General features: G+C 56.9%; 2 protein-coding genes across 8 annotated transcripts; one reads left to right on the top strand and one right to left on the bottom strand.

The window, feature by feature from the left end:
• Positions 1 to 1,435: 1,435 nt before the first annotated feature.
• ACADVL (acyl-CoA dehydrogenase very long chain) lies at positions 1,436 to 6,810 on the top strand. Of its 4 annotated transcripts, none has more exons than XM_057535455.1 (20): positions 1,436 to 1,595; positions 1,685 to 1,760; positions 2,033 to 2,098; positions 2,183 to 2,255; positions 2,360 to 2,424; positions 2,530 to 2,664; positions 3,059 to 3,203; positions 3,466 to 3,595; positions 3,685 to 3,810; positions 4,144 to 4,342; positions 4,612 to 4,716; positions 5,156 to 5,242; positions 5,328 to 5,390; positions 5,488 to 5,589; positions 5,667 to 5,764; positions 5,847 to 5,919; positions 6,014 to 6,086; positions 6,176 to 6,248; positions 6,347 to 6,422; positions 6,504 to 6,810. In XM_057535455.1, exons 1-20 carry the CDS (start codon positions 1,549 to 1,551, stop codon positions 6,642 to 6,644), a joined length of 1,953 nt encoding a protein of 650 aa, XP_057391438.1. In that variant the 5' UTR covers positions 1,436 to 1,548; the 3' UTR covers positions 6,645 to 6,810. The 4 variants fall into 4 exon arrangements, with proteins under 4 accessions (XP_057391438.1, XP_007166528.2, XP_007166525.2 ...); XM_007166463.3 differs by having other exon boundaries at positions 1,456 to 1,610; XM_007166466.3 differs by lacking the exon at positions 2,033 to 2,098.
• Positions 6,811 to 6,876: 66 nt separating this feature from the next.
• On the bottom strand, positions 6,877 to 15,045 carry DVL2 (dishevelled segment polarity protein 2). Of its 4 annotated transcripts, none has more exons than XM_057535451.1 (15): positions 14,596 to 15,045; positions 12,359 to 12,428; positions 11,747 to 11,892; positions 11,507 to 11,616; positions 11,247 to 11,382; positions 11,044 to 11,134; positions 10,824 to 10,893; positions 10,579 to 10,718; positions 10,416 to 10,492; positions 9,610 to 9,722; positions 9,295 to 9,423; positions 9,055 to 9,186; positions 8,747 to 8,926; positions 8,073 to 8,291; positions 6,877 to 7,926 (listed from the first exon to the last, which is right to left on the bottom strand). In XM_057535451.1, exons 1-15 carry the CDS (start codon positions 14,787 to 14,789, stop codon positions 7,478 to 7,480), a joined length of 2,256 nt encoding a protein of 751 aa, XP_057391434.1. In that variant the 5' UTR covers positions 14,790 to 15,045; the 3' UTR covers positions 6,877 to 7,477. The 4 variants fall into 4 exon arrangements, with proteins under 4 accessions (XP_057391434.1, XP_057391435.1, XP_057391436.1 ...); XM_057535452.1 differs by having other exon boundaries at positions 11,519 to 11,616; XM_057535453.1 differs by having other exon boundaries at positions 6,881 to 7,926; positions 9,610 to 9,677.
• Between the last annotated feature and the right edge of the window lie 278 nt (positions 15,046 to 15,323).

The following is a 15,323-nucleotide window of genomic DNA, read 5'->3' as shown; positions in this document are numbered from 1 at the left end:
CTTGACCCAGAACTAGACGCACGCGTGCGTGTGTGTGTGTGTGTGTGTGTGTGTGTGTGTGTGTGAAGGGGACGGGACATGAGAATTCCTACAGTTCCTCTCGGGAATGGGAAGAATCCATCTGCCCAGAGGTCCAGAGGTCTGCCCTGAGCACATGGTCTCAGGAAAGAACAAGAGGGTGCAGAGAGATGTTCAGGAAGGTCTCAGAGGTCCTAAGGGGGAGGCAGCAAACCTCGGGGTCCTTCCTACTGTGAAAATTTTAGTGTTTCCAGAGTTAGTGACAACTCCGACATCTCAGGATAATATGCCTGAGCCATTCACACCCACCTTGAGTCACCCACCCCACTATTATTTTTTAAATTAAATTAAATTAATTTATTTTTTATACAGCAGGTTCTCATTAGTTATCTATTTTATACACAACAGTGTATACATGTCAATCCCAATCTCCCAATTCATCCCACCACCACCACCCCAGCCCCCCACCCCTTTCCCCCCTTGGTGTCCATACGTTTGTTCTCTACATCTGTGTCTCTATTTCTGCCTTGCAAATGGTTCATCTGTACCATTTGTCTAGATTCCACATATATGCGTTAATATACGATATTTGTTTTTCTCTTTCTGACTTACTTCACTCTGTAAAACAGTCTCTAGATCCATCCATGTCTCTACAAATGACCCAATTTTGTTCCTTTTTATGGCTGAGTAATATTCCATTGTATATATGTACCATATCTTCTTTATCCATTTGTCTGTTGATGGGCATTTAGGTTGTTTCCATGACCTGGCTATTGTAAATAGTGCTGCAATGAACATGGGGGTGCATGTGTCTTTTTCAATTATGGTTTTCTTAGGGTATATGCCCAGTAGTGGGATTGCTGGGTCATAGGGTAATTCTATTTTTAGTTTTTTAAGGAACCTCCATACTGTCCTCCATAGTGGCTGTATCAATTTACATTCTCACCAACAGTGCAAGAGGGTTCCCTTTTCTCCACACCCTCTCCAGCATTTGTTGTTTGTAGATTTTCTGATGATGCCCATTCTAACCCCCCCCCACCACACTATTTCCCTCTGTTTTGTGTTAGTGGAGACGGATTTCACGAGGGACCCCCAAAGAGTCCTCTTTCCATGTCTCTGCCTCTGGCATCTACCTTACGCTCCCACCTCTCCCTTCTAAGTCCACCTAGGAAGTCCTCCCTTCAGTCTACCCTCCATCCCTCTGGCTGCAGCCGCCTAAGTTCCTCAGTCTTCCGTCTCAGCCTATCTCATTACCCCTTCTGAGGGCTACACTCCAGTTCGGACAGGCGAGATGAAGGAGTCTGGGGGAGACAAGGGACGTTGGGAAATGACCCTAGGTCAACCAGAATGCAGGGGTTCGGTGGCGCTCCGGAACTACAGACCCCAGCATGCCCCAGCGGCCGGAAGCCCCGCCCACCGCCTCCCGGTGCATTGTGGAGGATGAGGCAAGGCTGGAGGACCAGACTTTGGCTAACCCGGCGAGAGCGCTAAGTCAACGCTCAGGGTAGCAGCGGTCGGAGCGGTTCGGTGATGCAGGCGGCGAGGATGGCGCCGAGCATGGGGCGGCAGCTGCTGAGGTTGGGGAGCGGGAGGTGTGTGTATGACGGGGGGTAAGGGAGCAGTGGGCCCGGACACCGGGCCAGGACTGATCCCCTACTCCCCACAGCTCGCGGCCCAGTGCGCTCCTTGGGCAGTCCCGGCCCGGCCTCGCCTGGCGACCCTATGCCAGTGGGGCCGCCCAGGTAAGTGACGGCCACCTTCGAGGGTGTGAGAGCGGGAAGCCGCCTCGGCTCCCACCTCCCCGCCGCCGGCAGGGGTCTCCCTCTTGGTCCCAGTCACCTGCCGATCGCCCTGGCGCCGAAAGTAGGGGAAAGGGCAGACCAGGGTGCCCTGAAGCTGAAACTAGGGGAAAGGTGGCGGATGCGCTCTCCCCTGGCACCCAGCTCTTCCCCTTTGCTTTCCTTGGTACTTTGGAATCCCCTTCCCCGGCCTCACTAACCATCCCTTTCCCCAGGCGGCTGTGGAGAAGTCCGATTCTCTCTCTTCTGAGGCTTCGACCAGGGAAAAACGGGCCAAGCCGGTATGTGGCTCGAGCCCGGGAGGAGCTAAGCTAGGGACAGACCCACCCCACACTGCTCCCTGAAACTCCCTTTTCCCTGTGCAGGAATCTAAGTCCTTTGCTGTGGGGATGTTCAAAGGCCAGCTCACCACTGATCAGGTGTTCCCGTACCCCTCTGGTAAGGAAACGGATAGGCGGAGCTGGATAGGGATGGGGCATCTTCCCCTGACCGCCTCGCCTGGACTGACCTGCCCGTTCCTCTTGTCACTCCAACCCCTGCAGTGCTCAACGAGGACCAGACACAGTTTCTTAAAGAGCTGGTGGGGCCTGTGTCCCGATTCTTTGAGGTGAGCAATGCCAGCCTGAGGAATAGAGCTTGGTCCCTGATGGGGTGGGAAAGAGGATAAGGAGCTTAACAGGAGCCTGGATATGAGATCCTGTGCCTTCCCCAGGAGGTGAACGATCCTGCCAAGAATGACATGCTGGAGCAAGTGGAGGAGACCACTATGCAGGGTCTCAAGGAGCTGGGGGCCTTTGGTCTGCAAGTGCCCAGTGAACTGGGTGGTGTGGGTCTCTGCAACACCCAGGTGAGGGAGCTCCCTCGGTCACCTCCAGTGTCCCAGTCTACTCCTCACACCTGGAGCTAAGGTCTCTGCCAAGAGCTGCCCTGGGGGCCTGTGGGATGTTGACTCTTAGCACCAAACTACTTGCAGTTCCCAAGGGCTATGGACCTCACCCAGGGTCCCAAGTCCTAATGAATCGCTAAGGTGGGGACTGCCTGAGGATAGTGTAGGGAACCAACCTCCCACCGAGACCTGGAACAGACCTGCCAGTGTCCTCCTCTGCTGTGGCCCCACTTGCTCTGCCCACTCTCTCTGCAGGGATGCCCAGGTCAGGCTCTGCCCTGCTGCCCACACTTTCCTGCTAAGAGCAGGTCCCCACATAGCCAGTTACAGCCCCAGATGCCTGTTTCCCCTCCAGTATGCCCGCTTGGTGGAGATCGTGGGCATGCATGACCTCGGCCTGGCCATCGTCCTGGGGGCCCATCAGAGCATCGGTTTCAAAGGCATCCTGCTCTTCGGCACAAAGGCCCAGAAAGAAAAATACCTCCCCAAACTGGCATCTGGTGAGGCAGCCCTAGGAGACCCAGAGATTGGGAGTGTCCTGGGCCTGGCACAAATTAGGCTGTGTGGTACTTAGATCACTGCACAGCTGGGTGTGCTGGCTGAGGGAAGATTCTGGGTAGACATCAGTGTGCTGGTGGGGAAATACAAAGACACTGAATATTGCCAGAAGCGTTAAGGGGGAATGCCTGTGTGTGTGGGGGGGCACTAAAGGGCCTTTCATGTCCATCAGAACTCAGTGTAAAGGAGCTCTCTCTCCAACAGGGGAGACTATTGCTGCTTTCTGTCTAACTGAGCCCTCAAGTGGATCAGACGCAGCCTCTATCCGAACCTCAGCTGTGCCTAGCCCCTGTGGAAAATACTATACCCTCAGTGGAAGCAAGATTTGGATCAGGCACTCTTCTCCCATTTTTCCCTCCTCTCCACCTCTGCCCATGTCCAGGCCCCACAGCTCCATCCTGACTGCCTCTCATTTTTCCACAGTAATGGAGGCCTAGCGGATATCTTCACGGTCTTTGCCAAGACACCAGTTAAAGACACAGCCACGGGGGCCGTGAAGGAGAAGATCACAGCTTTCGTGGTGGAGAGGAGCTTTGGAGGTGTCACCAAGTGAGTGGGCTTGGGAGAAAGAGGTGGAGCCAGGGAGGGGGCAGTACTGAGTTCCAGGGCAGATGGCTGTCACAGGTCACTCTGGGGATGGGTGCAAAAGCCAGAGCATCTGGACAGCATGTTCCTTTTAGGCCTAGTATGCATGCAGCTGACCTGAAGTTTGGCTTCAGCAACCACTGAGCCCATCACACGACAGCAGGATAGAGCCAGGCCTCCTCAGCCCTCTGGGCACGCCAGGGACTGGTGCCTGCGCCTCTTACAGGCTGGCTCATAATGAATGAATGGCTCACCCACACACACCCAGTGGCAACTTCTCCACTCTGTCTGTCACAGCGGGCCCCCTGAGAAGAAGATGGGCATCAAGGCCTCAAACACAGCAGAGGTGCACTTTGACGGAGTACAGGTGCCGTCAGAGAACGTACTGGGTGAGGTGGGGGGCGGCTTCAAGGTCGCCATGCACATTCTCAACAACGGAAGGTTTGGCATGGCCGCGGCCATGGCAGGCACCATGAAGGGCATCATTGCTAAGGCGGTGAGTACCCTGCCCGAGTCCCTAGCTAGCCAATCCAAGCCTCAGTCACACTGTCCCCCTTTTCATGTGTCCCTGGTCTCTTGCAAGCCCTCCCTCCACCAGAGGCCCCTCCCCTGCCAACAGCTCCAGACTTGATAGCTTAGATCTCCACCCAGCCTGGACTGAACTCTTGGCTGTGGCCAAAGCCCACCCATCCCAGCGCAGCCCAGCCCCTCTCCCGGAAAGAGGAGACTAGAGAACCACAGTGGGACACATGTGCCCTCTTTCAGGTGGATCATGCTGCTAATCGTACCCAGTTTGGGGAAAAAATTCACAACTTTGGGATGATCCAGGAGAAGCTGGCCCGGATGGCTATGCTGCAATATGTGACTGAGGTGAGGGCCACCCCCCTCCCCAGAGCCCTGAGGCCTTCTCCCCAGTTGGGTCAGACTACAACCCCCAGCAGCACCTGGGGCAGTGGGTCTCCAGCTTTACACCAATGCCCTAGGGGATGCGGGGAGGCATAGTCAGCTCAGCTTCCGCAGGATGGAGAGAGCCATGCTGTTCTGCCGAAGTGCTTCCAGAGGTCCCTGAAATTTGGTCTACCCCACCCCATCCTTACTCCTTCTTCACCCCTTTCAAGAAGTCAAGTGCCTGCAAGCCCCTGACGAACTGACCAGGGAACCAAATATTTGGACGTGCCTGACACATGGCATTGGAAAGTGAAGGCAAGGGCCAGAGGGTGCCAGGGTAGACCCAGTCTTGTAGATGTGGGTGATCAGGTCGAGTCTGATGCAGCCCTTTACCATTTCCCTTCTCGTGTCCCAACCTCAGTCCATGGCGTACATGGTGAGTGCCAACATGGACCAGGGATCCACAGACTTCCAGATTGAGGCTGCCATCAGCAAGATCTTTGGCTCGGTGAGGTCCCAGGCCTGTGGGGAGGGAGAGCGCGGTTTGGGAGCTTGGCTCCAAACCCTGTCTTGGGTGTTTTCTTTGTCCCTAGGAGGCAGCCTGGAAGGTGACAGATGAGTGCATCCAAATCATGGGGGGCATGGGCTTCATGAAGGTACAGAACACTTCTCTGCCCAGGCCGGCTGCAGTGGGCCAGGAGGAGGAGGCGGCACGTCCAGCAGGGGCGTATTATCTGTCTTCCCCTGTGGTAGGAGCCTGGGGTAGAGCGTGTGCTCCGAGATCTTCGCATCTTCCGGATCTTTGAAGGGACGAATGACATTCTCCGGCTGTTTGTGGCTCTGCAGGGCTGTATGGTAAGAGGGAGGAGAACTGGGGGGAGGAGCTGGGCAGAACAGCGAGTCCTGACTATTGGACCCTCCTCCCCCCACAGGACAAAGGAAAGGAACTCTCGGGGCTTGGCAGTGCTCTAAAGAATCCTTTTGGGAATGCGGGCCTCCTGCTGGGAGAGGCAAGCAAACAGCTGAGGCGGTAAGCTTAGGGGCCAGGGCAGGGCGGGGCGGGGTAGGGCAGGGTATGGCAACTAACCAGTCACCCTTCCCCTTACTGTAAGGCGGGCAGGGCTGGGCAGTGGCCTGAGTCTCAGCGGCACCATCCACCAGGAACTGAGTCGGAGCGGTGAGCTGGTGAGTAAGTGGTCAAGGTGGGGGGACAGTCTGCGTCAAAGGCTGACGGGGCTGGGCCCCACTTGAGCCCCGGGCACCTTCCCCATCTCTTCAGGCAGTGCAGGCTCTGGAGCAGTTTGCTGCAGTGGTGGAGACCAAGCTGATAAAACACAAGAAGGAGATTGTCAGTGAGTGAGCTCTACCCCATTCCCGCCCCCCCTCCTTTTCCTTTCCCTCCGACTAACCGCCCCCCAACCGCATCCCATCTACCTGACAGACGAACAGTTTCTGCTGCAGCGTCTGGCAGACAGTGCCATTGACCTCTATGCCATGGTGGTGGTTCTGTCCAGGTGAGGAGGCAGTGGGGGAGGCCTGAGCTGAAGTGGGGGCACTGGGGGTCCTGGGCCAGGCTCACAGCCCAGATTGGTTTCGTCCTGCTTCCCCCCAGGGCCTCAAGGGCCCTGAGTGAGGGCCACCCCACAGCCCAGCATGAGAAAATGCTCTGTGACAGCTGGTGTACTGAGGTGAGATTCAGGGCTACCAAGTACGGGGGGCGGCAGGGGGGCCCTCGGGGCACAGACCTGACCCCTCCTTCCCCTCCCCAGGCTGCAGCCCGGATCCGGGAGAACGTGGCTGCTCTGCAGTCTGACCCCCAGCAGCAGGAGCTCTTCCGCAACTTCAAAAGCATCTCCAAGGCCTTGGTGGAGCGGGGTGGCGTGGTCACCAGCAACCCCCTTGGCTTCTGAATACTCCCAGCTAGGGCCTGGCCCAGAATGTGCCTTCTCCCAAGCCAAAGCCCAGGCCCCTTCTGTGCTGATCCTGGTTCTGCCTTGAAGGGGGCCTCGGCCCAGGACGGTGCCTACTCTCAGAGGGAGTGCTTACCGCCTCACAAATAAAGTCTCTAACAAGTCATGCTCTGCTGCCATACCTCTGTCCTTTCCCTTGCTGCCTGCCTCCCTCCCAAAGAAAGGAGCCAGAGGCACGGGGAGTTTGCCCCTATTGCTTTATTTGGTGTTTTATACAAGTGACTAAAATAAATAGAGTAACAAAAGCAGCTACACAGCCCCCAAATACCAAATACCCCAGCTTTCTTGGACTGCTGTCTAGGGGAACCAACCCCCTTCCACTTCCCAGGGTACCACCGACTGACCACCCTCCCACCCTGCGCAGGACAGAGCCGACTGGGCAAATGGAGTAGGAGGTCACATTTTGGGGTTAGAAGAAGGGGCCCAGGAGACAGGGATTCTTCATACAAAAGAGAAAATGTCTAGTAAAAAAATAGTCCCAAAAATGTAAAAAAAGTCTATTTTAACCCCCCAAAAGGCTTATAAAAAACAATAAAGCTAAAAATAACCAAAGGTCCCTTGTTGACCCCTGAGGGAAGGGGCAGGAACCAGGCACTGCTGGAAAGAGTCACAGTGGCAACAACCTCACAGCAGGCAGCAGCCCACAGGACAGGCTGAGTCCAGGCACCAGAGGAGTAATGAGCACGTGACTGACAAGACACCCAATCACAGGACAGGAGCACCAAGCACTGACAGGCCAAGGGTGGAGATCCAACATGGCCCCACCACGGGCTCTACATAACATCCACAAAGAACTCACTGGGGTTGCCCATGGCCATGTGGAAGCTTTGGCGGCTGGCTGTCAGCTCTGGGGGCACGGAGCCCAGGTCTCTGACTGGAGGGGCCCCTGGAGGCTGCACTGCTGGAGGGACAGGGGGTGGGGGAGGGGGCATCATGACCACCATCATGGGGTTATACGGGAGGGCCATGCCAGGAGGTGGGCCATAGGGATGGAGCCCTGGGTGGGCTCGGAGATTGGGAGCACCTCCTGATGAGCCCCTGGATGGGGGAGGGCCCCCATCACCAGTCCCACCAGGTTCCCCGCCCCGCCGAAGGCTGCCGCCCCGGCTGGAAGGCTCAGACTCACTGCCGCTGCCAGACTTGGACTCAGGGGCCCGCTCCTCAGGCCTCCCTGTGCGGCCCGCCCCCCCATCGCTTCGTGTCGACCCACTGCTCCGGCTCCCTGTGGGGGGAGAGGGGATGGGAGCAACTGAGCCCCAGCCCAGGGTCCCTTGGCCTCCCCAGTCCCCGCTCCAGCCTCTGCTCCCTGGCTTCACCTTGGTGCCCATGTCCAGGCCCCGGCTGTATGGGCATCTGGCGGTGACTTACCCTCACTGTGCTGGCTGCTGGCACTGCCTCCGCCGTAGGTGTAGGACGAGAGCTCGTGGTAGGGTGGGGGCTGGGGACTGTATGGATGCGGGGCTGGGTACTGGTAGGAGAAGGTGGGCAGCAGGGGCCAGGGAGTGGCCCCGGGCAAAGGAGCCAAGGTGTCCTGGTCCGAAGCGCCACTGGAGCCATCGTTGTCATTCAGAGACAGGTTGACTAGGTCTGGAAGGCAAGAGAACAGACCAAGGATCACTGCTTTAAGAAGCCAGCACCCCCAAGACATCGAATGAAGAGAAACTGGGAACCGTTTCCCCACAACCATTCACGATGGGGGTTAAAACGAAGGCCTCTGACAGGAAATGTCCCACCGGCCACAGCCATCAGGGCAGGAACTCGGCCAGGGCCACCACAAGTCCCACGCGCTTCTATGTGACTCAGAAAAAGCTGCCCTCCCCACCAGCAGACACAACCCTGCACGTGGCGCACAGCTCGTCCGGCAGAACACCGGGGGACGTCAGCCCCCACGCGCGTCATCAGCCAGCGCAGGGCCCAGTGCAGGACGCACGCTGCTGAGCGTCCACGGTGGCCCTGGCTGGTTTCTGGGCTAGGCCTGGGGTTGGAGAGGCGGGACGGGGCAGCCAGATCCGCTCTCCCTGGGCTGGGACAGGGGCACTCACAACTCTCACAGCCGCCACTGAGGTCTCCAAAGACGTAATAGCACTGCTCAGAGAAGGTGATCTTGTTCACGGTGTGCCGGATAAGGCCTGCCTTGAGCAGCCCGCTGGCATACTTTCGGGCCTCCCGCCGCTCAGGAAAGCCCTCTACGTGATGGTAGAGCCAGTCAACGACGTCCGAGCCTGGATCGCCCAGGGCAAAGAAAGGCCTCAGGTTCTTCTCCCCAGCTCCTGCCTCACCCCTGCCTGGACCACTCCCAGCTTTGGCCTCCTCCTCCTCCCCACACCACCTGCCCAGAGCCCAGCCGTACCCAGAAAGGCGTTAGGGATGGTGATCTTGAGCCACATGCGGTCCCGAACTTCCAGTCCAGACTCTGGAGCTGCCATGGCCTTGGTCACAGATGCCATGTCTGTATGGATGGAGAGGCCCCGGCCCTCACAGCCTGACAAAGGAGAAACAGGGAATGACAGGTAGAGCCAAGGAGCGGTGGATTCACACCACACTGGGTGGTCTTCCAGGGAGGCTGGATGAGGTGGGCCTGGGGGCTCACCATCAGGAAGAGAGGACCCAGATGTGATGGTGCTCATGGACGAGGAGCCTGGATAGGCTGGGAAGGTGCCAGTCAGAGCAGCAGAGTGTGAGACCCAGGCAGCAGGGTCAATCGGCTGGATGGGCTCATCTGGGAGAGCGAAGGCCACCAAGATGGTCACTTGCAGTCCCAGAGAGCCAGCCCTGTCCCTCCCCAAATCAGACTCCTGTCCCAGCCCCACTTTGACCCTCACCCACCCACTCCCTGTAGCCTGGAGGCCAAGGGTATCCACACCCGCCCTGCCTTCCCAGCTACAGGCCCCTGAGCATCACTCACTTCGGGGGAGAGTGAAATAGGCCTGGGGAGAGGGATCCCAGCACTTGGCTACAGTCAGCACGATGGGGCTGTGAGGAAGAGGAGGCCAGTCAAGCTGGGGTGAGGGGAGAGGCCTGAGGAGTGGGGAAGCCTGGAATGAGAATGGGTGAGGGACAAAAAAGGGAAAAGAAAAAGGAGCACAGACATGGCTGGGCCAGAGAAGGTGATGGTAGAAGGCTCCACAATGCGGGTGACTCACCAACACGGTAACTCTTAAAAACACACTGCTGAGTAATTCAAGTGAGTATACGCTGCATGGTCCCATTCAGATCAAGTCCGAAAACAGGTAAAACTAAACTGTGTTGTTCAAAAACACACGTATGGCCGGTGAGACAACGACCAAGCAAACCATCGTGGTGATAACCAAAGCATCAGGAGAGTGGTTACCTCTGGGGGAGTGAGGAGGGAGGGAGTGGGAAGGGACACTGTGAGGGGCTCTCCCCGGGTCAGAAATCTTCTAGGTCTTGATCTAGGCGGTGGGGACACAAACACCAACTCACTCCAGACTCACTCGTTACACGTTCTTGCTCTATTATTTTTTTTTGGCAGCGCGGTGCGGCATGTGGAATCTTAGTTCCCTGACCAAGGACCGAACCCTCGCCCCCTGCAGTGGAAGCGCGGAGTCCCAACCACTGGACCGCCAGGGAAGTCCCATATTATGTACTTTCTAATGAGCATTATGTTTCACCACTTTTTAAAATAATAAAACGAAAGATGGAAAGGCAAAGAAAGAGAAGCAAGGACCTGAGACCAGCTCGGAGGCTCACCCCGGCTTGTGCACGATATCCCTCAGCACCCGCACCGCATCATCGTTGCTCATGTTCTCAAAGTTCATGTCGTTCACCTGGCAGGAGGGGCGGTGGGTCAAAGGTGGGGGAGAGGGGCTGAGGGCCCCGGCCTGGGTCAGCGGGTGGCCCCGCCCCAGCTCACCTGCAAAAGCATGTCCCCGGGCTCAATGCGCCCGTCGGCCGCCACAGCCCCACCCTTCATGATGGAGCCGATATAGATGCCTCCATCTCCCCGCTCGTTGCTCTGACCCACGATGGAGATGCCCAGGAAGTTGTACTTCTCTGTGGAGGGAGGCCAGGTGACGAGGGGAAGGGCCAGCCTCATGCCTCCCAGGGACCCTGGAGACCAGGTCCTCCCAGCCCCCAGGGCCCAGGCGCCCTCCATACCCATGTTGAGCGTGACTGTGATGATGTTGAGAGACATGGTGGAATCAGTGACACTGCTGAAGGATGAGGCCTGTGGTGGGTAAAGGGGAAGGAGCCGGACTGCCTCCAACAAGCCGGGACAAGCCCCAGGATTCTCCCTGTCTGGGCCTTGTACCCCCAAAACCAAGGCCCACGCCCCCAACTCCCCCGAGGTCCAGCTGCCCCACAAGAAGCCCCTCACCCTCTCCAGGCGGGGTGGCCGCTGTTTCCTCCGCCGCCGGTGGCGTTTGAGGAGGCGGGAGGCGCTGCTCTGCTCCGTGGAGCTGCTGAACCTGCCGGGAGGTCAGGCGGGGAGCTGGCCGGGCGGTGGTCGCGGGGCCAAAGGAGAGGGCGGGGTGGCGGCGGGGGCGGAGGGGCACCCCGGGGAGGCCTACGGAGCCCCACCTGCTCATGGTGTCCTCCTCGTCCGAGTCCCCCAGGCTGGTGCTCTCCAGCTCGCTGGTCATGAGGGTGGAGGAGCTCTCGTACCCTGCCAGGTGGCGCTCCAGCCTCGAGGGGCCGCTGGGCCGGTGGCCCCCCGCTGAGGGGGAACAGGAACCTCAGGAACCAGCCCTCGGGCTCCTCAGCCTCGTCAGGGCTTTGGGTCGGAGCCAACCCCTCCCCAGCTCCCGGTCTAGCCGGCCTCCAGGCCTGGCCCCCCTCACCGCCGCGCTCACTGCTGTCTCGCCTGCGAGGTCGCTCCCGCCTCAGAGACACCACTGACTCTGTTTCTGTCTCGGGCTCCAGATTTTCCCGGCTGCTGGACACGTTAGGGCTAGATGGGCAGAGAGGGTTTCCCACCTGCGTCAGTGGGACAAGGCTCCTAATCCTCGGCTTCCCCTCCCAAGGGGCTTGGATTCCCTCCTCAACTCCCTCCCCTGGGCTCAAGAATCCCAAGGACTCACTGGAAGGATGGAGGCCTGGAGTCTCCAATGCCACTGGTCCTCTCCGGTGGCAGAGGGGGTACAGGCGGCGGTGGAGGCGCCGGGTCTGTCCGAGGCTCGTGGGCTGGGGGGGCCGTCTCAGGTTGGGGGTTATCTGATGACACTAACTAGAAAGATGCAAGTGGTTTAAAAAGAACAACAACAAAAGAAAACGGCTCAATGGAGAAGTGAGGCATACGAGATGAGAGTAAGAGAAAAGAGTAGAAAAGGGGACAGCGCCTGAGAGAGCCTGGAGAAAAGCACAAAAAAGGCAGCAGCAAGCGTTAGAGGCTCCAGAAGGAGAAGGCTGAGGAGCTCCAGCTGGCTGGCTCTCCAAACAGGTAAGGAGGATGGGAGTTCCCTGGCAGTACAGCGGTTAGGACTTGGTGCTTTCACAGGCAGGCCCAGGTTCAATCCCCGTTGGGGAACTAAGATCCCCGAGGGCCAAACAGGGCATGGCCAAAAGCAAACAAAGAAACAAACAGGTAAGGAGGCAAAGAGCCAGAGCTTCCAGCAACTGAGAGAGGGCGGGCACAGGCTGAGGCTTGGAGGAGCTTGGCAATGCCAGAGGGACTCTCTGGCAGGGCCCCTTACCCAGGATACCACCCTTCCGTTGAAGCAGGGAAGGTGAGCATTGTCATCTGAAATCTCTTCCTTCACCACCCTGCCGAGAGACAAGATAAAGGTCAGTGAGACTGGACTGGCTTCCCCCATTCCCACCCGCATTCGAAGTTTCTCCCAATCTTCATCCAGCTCGAGGATGTTGCTTTTCTCCACCTTGTCCAAGTCCCCTTCTCTGACGCTGAAACACTTACACCTAAGAAATCGCCAAACTCAATTCCCTTTCCTTATTTCTCCTCCTCTCCCCAGCTCATCCTCAGGGGCTCAGCGCTGTTCCAGAGATTTCCTAGAGTCTGATTCAAACCTCTCAGTCCAATTTCAAAGGCTTCCCCGCAGGTTGCCCCAGCTGCCCCAAATATCTAACTTTAGGAGGCTTGCAGGCAGCCTCCCTCCAACTTTCACCCTATTCCTCACATAACTTCCCCCAAAGGCTTTGGTCCTCATCTACATCTCTACTTTTATACTTTCCTTAGATTTCTCTAACTCACTTCCAGAGAGATGTCCAAATGTGCTGTCTTCCCCTAGATAAAACTACCCATTAGACCAAAGAATAGTACTTCCTCACTAGACTGAGCTCCCAAGCAGAGGTGAAGCCCAGATCCCCATTCTCCTGTGCCTCACCTGGCACAAACTCTGCACTAAGCAATCTGCTCCTCCTGACAGACCTTAAAGCCCAGCCCTGGGGGTCACCTCTCCCATGGGTTCCTTCAACGGACCTTCTTTTCAATCACCAAGTGAAATCATTAATGCCTGTTTTGTTCAACACCGTGTCCCCGGCCACAGACCAAAGTACCTGACACTTCGTAAGCATTAACAAATACCTGTTGGCTAAACTAATAAACGTATAAACTATGACACACTCTGCCCTGAACAGACTCTCACACACACTCACCCCCAAATTGGGATATCTGGTCGGATTAACTCTTTAGCCTAATACGCTCCTAAGAGCCTGGATATATGTCAACTCAATCCCACCTATCATCAATGTGACAACACAGCCCAGTCACTGCCAATCTGTCTCAGCATAACGTTGTATTCTTCACAACATAATCCAGTCTCAGCATACTCCAGCCTACCGAGTGATTCTATCCTGTATCATCATAGCCTAGTTTAAGAATTAGACTCAATGCTAATAAGGGCAGTGACCACACACAGAGAACGTACCATGCACCTGTACTAAGCATTTTACTCTGGTTAACTCCATTTCACAGACGAAATCAAGGCACAAAAGTTAAATAAATTGTCCCAGATTATAGTGCTGACAAATAAAACATTGAAATCCAAGGTAACTCCCAAGACAGTACCACCTTCCCAACGTCCAACAGTCTTTCTAGGTAGAGCCCAGTCTGTTCAGCTTTCCTATAACCCAGGCTATCCCAGCCTGATCCAGCCTCCCTTCAAGAGCTGAGACTGAGGACCAAGACAGCACAGTCCCAAAGGCTATAAACACAAAAGGGCCTACTCTGCATTATTTAAAGTCCCGGTCTAGCCCAGACTGTCCCAAATTACCCCAGGGTAGCCCAATCTATTCTACCACGTGCAGCTGTCTACACCAATATAGACTAGAATATCCCAATACAGCTGACTGTACCAGCTGTATTGGTATAGACACCGTCAGCCCCGTCTGCCCTTGTATTGAGTGTCCCAATAAAAACTAGGCCCCCAAAGAAACTAAGATCAATCAATAGAACCCGCTGGAAACCAGAATGGCATCCCAACAGAACACTCTGCATTAGTACGGACTAGACTGTCCCCAAACTATCCTGTCTGCCTTAATATAGGACAGAACATCCCAAGCCTGACCAGTATAGCCCAATCTACCTCAGAAGAGTCCACAATATCCCTACATAGCCTGTGTGCTACAGGACTACTCACAATGTAGTTACCAGCGGAGAGATCGATCTACCTCAGCACAGACCAGAACACCCAAATATAAACCAGTGTGCCCCACTCTATTCCAGTATAGCCTAATTTTCTCTAATCTGGTTTAGTATAGCCCAGTCTGTCCTCCTACAGTTCCGCGCGCCTCAATCTGTCTAAGCATAACCTTGTCCGTCCTGGGACAGCCAATCTATATGAGTATAGTAAAGATGTGCTCCACTATAGCCCAGAAAATCCCAGCATGTCCCAAAGTAGACCAGTGCCCCTCAATATTACCCAATCCACAAAAGCACAGCCCCCGTCGTTCCTAGTCTAGGCCTCGCGCTCACCCGAAATCCTGATCCATAGACTTGAAAAAGTACTTAGCGCCCGCGGGCCGCTGCAAGACGCTCTTGAAATCGCCGAGGGTGATGCGCTCGGCGGGGACGGGGATCTTCACCAGGTAGGGAGTCTCTTCTTCATCCAGGTGGTAAATCACCTTCGTCTCCCCGACACCACCGCCCCCGGCGCCGCTGCCCGCCATGGTCTCGCCCGCGCGCTCCCGGGCTCCGCCGCCCACCCAACGGGGCTGAACGCCCCCGCCGCGCCTGCGCACTCCCGCGAACCGACGCGCAAGCAACGCGGCCGACCCAGCGCAAGAAAGGTGCAAAGGGAAAAAGACAAGGCTCAGCGGGGTGACGGCGGGGGGATGGGGACGGGCCGTGGGGTGCAACCCAAAGCCGCGGGCTCCGCCGCCACCGCCACGGCCACCGCAGACGTCGCGAGCGCTCTCCAGCGCCCCGCCCACCTCTCCCCATGTCACGTGACCAGATATAGCCCACCCCCGCTCTCCCCGTAACGCCCCACCACGTGACCCTCACTGGTCACGTGACTCTCAGCTCCGCCTAGCGCCCTCGTCACATTATTGCCACTTTCAGCAATGGTCTCCCAATTCTCTACGGCTCCGCCCCTAAGTGTGTCCCCACCCGCGTCCTCCGACTACCCTGGCTCGGCTGGCCTCGGCCCTCAGGGGGCAAGCAACGAACTCCCACCCCGCTTTACCCCCTCAGAGAGCGAG

Source organism: Balaenoptera acutorostrata, chromosome 20 (genome assembly GCF_949987535.1).
Source record: "Balaenoptera acutorostrata chromosome 20, mBalAcu1.1, whole genome shotgun sequence".
NCBI classification, from domain to species: Eukaryota; Metazoa; Chordata; class Mammalia; order Artiodactyla; family Balaenopteridae; genus Balaenoptera; species Balaenoptera acutorostrata.
The sequence above is the reverse complement of the archived record's forward strand: the minus strand, read 5'-3'. Positions and strand labels throughout refer to the sequence as shown.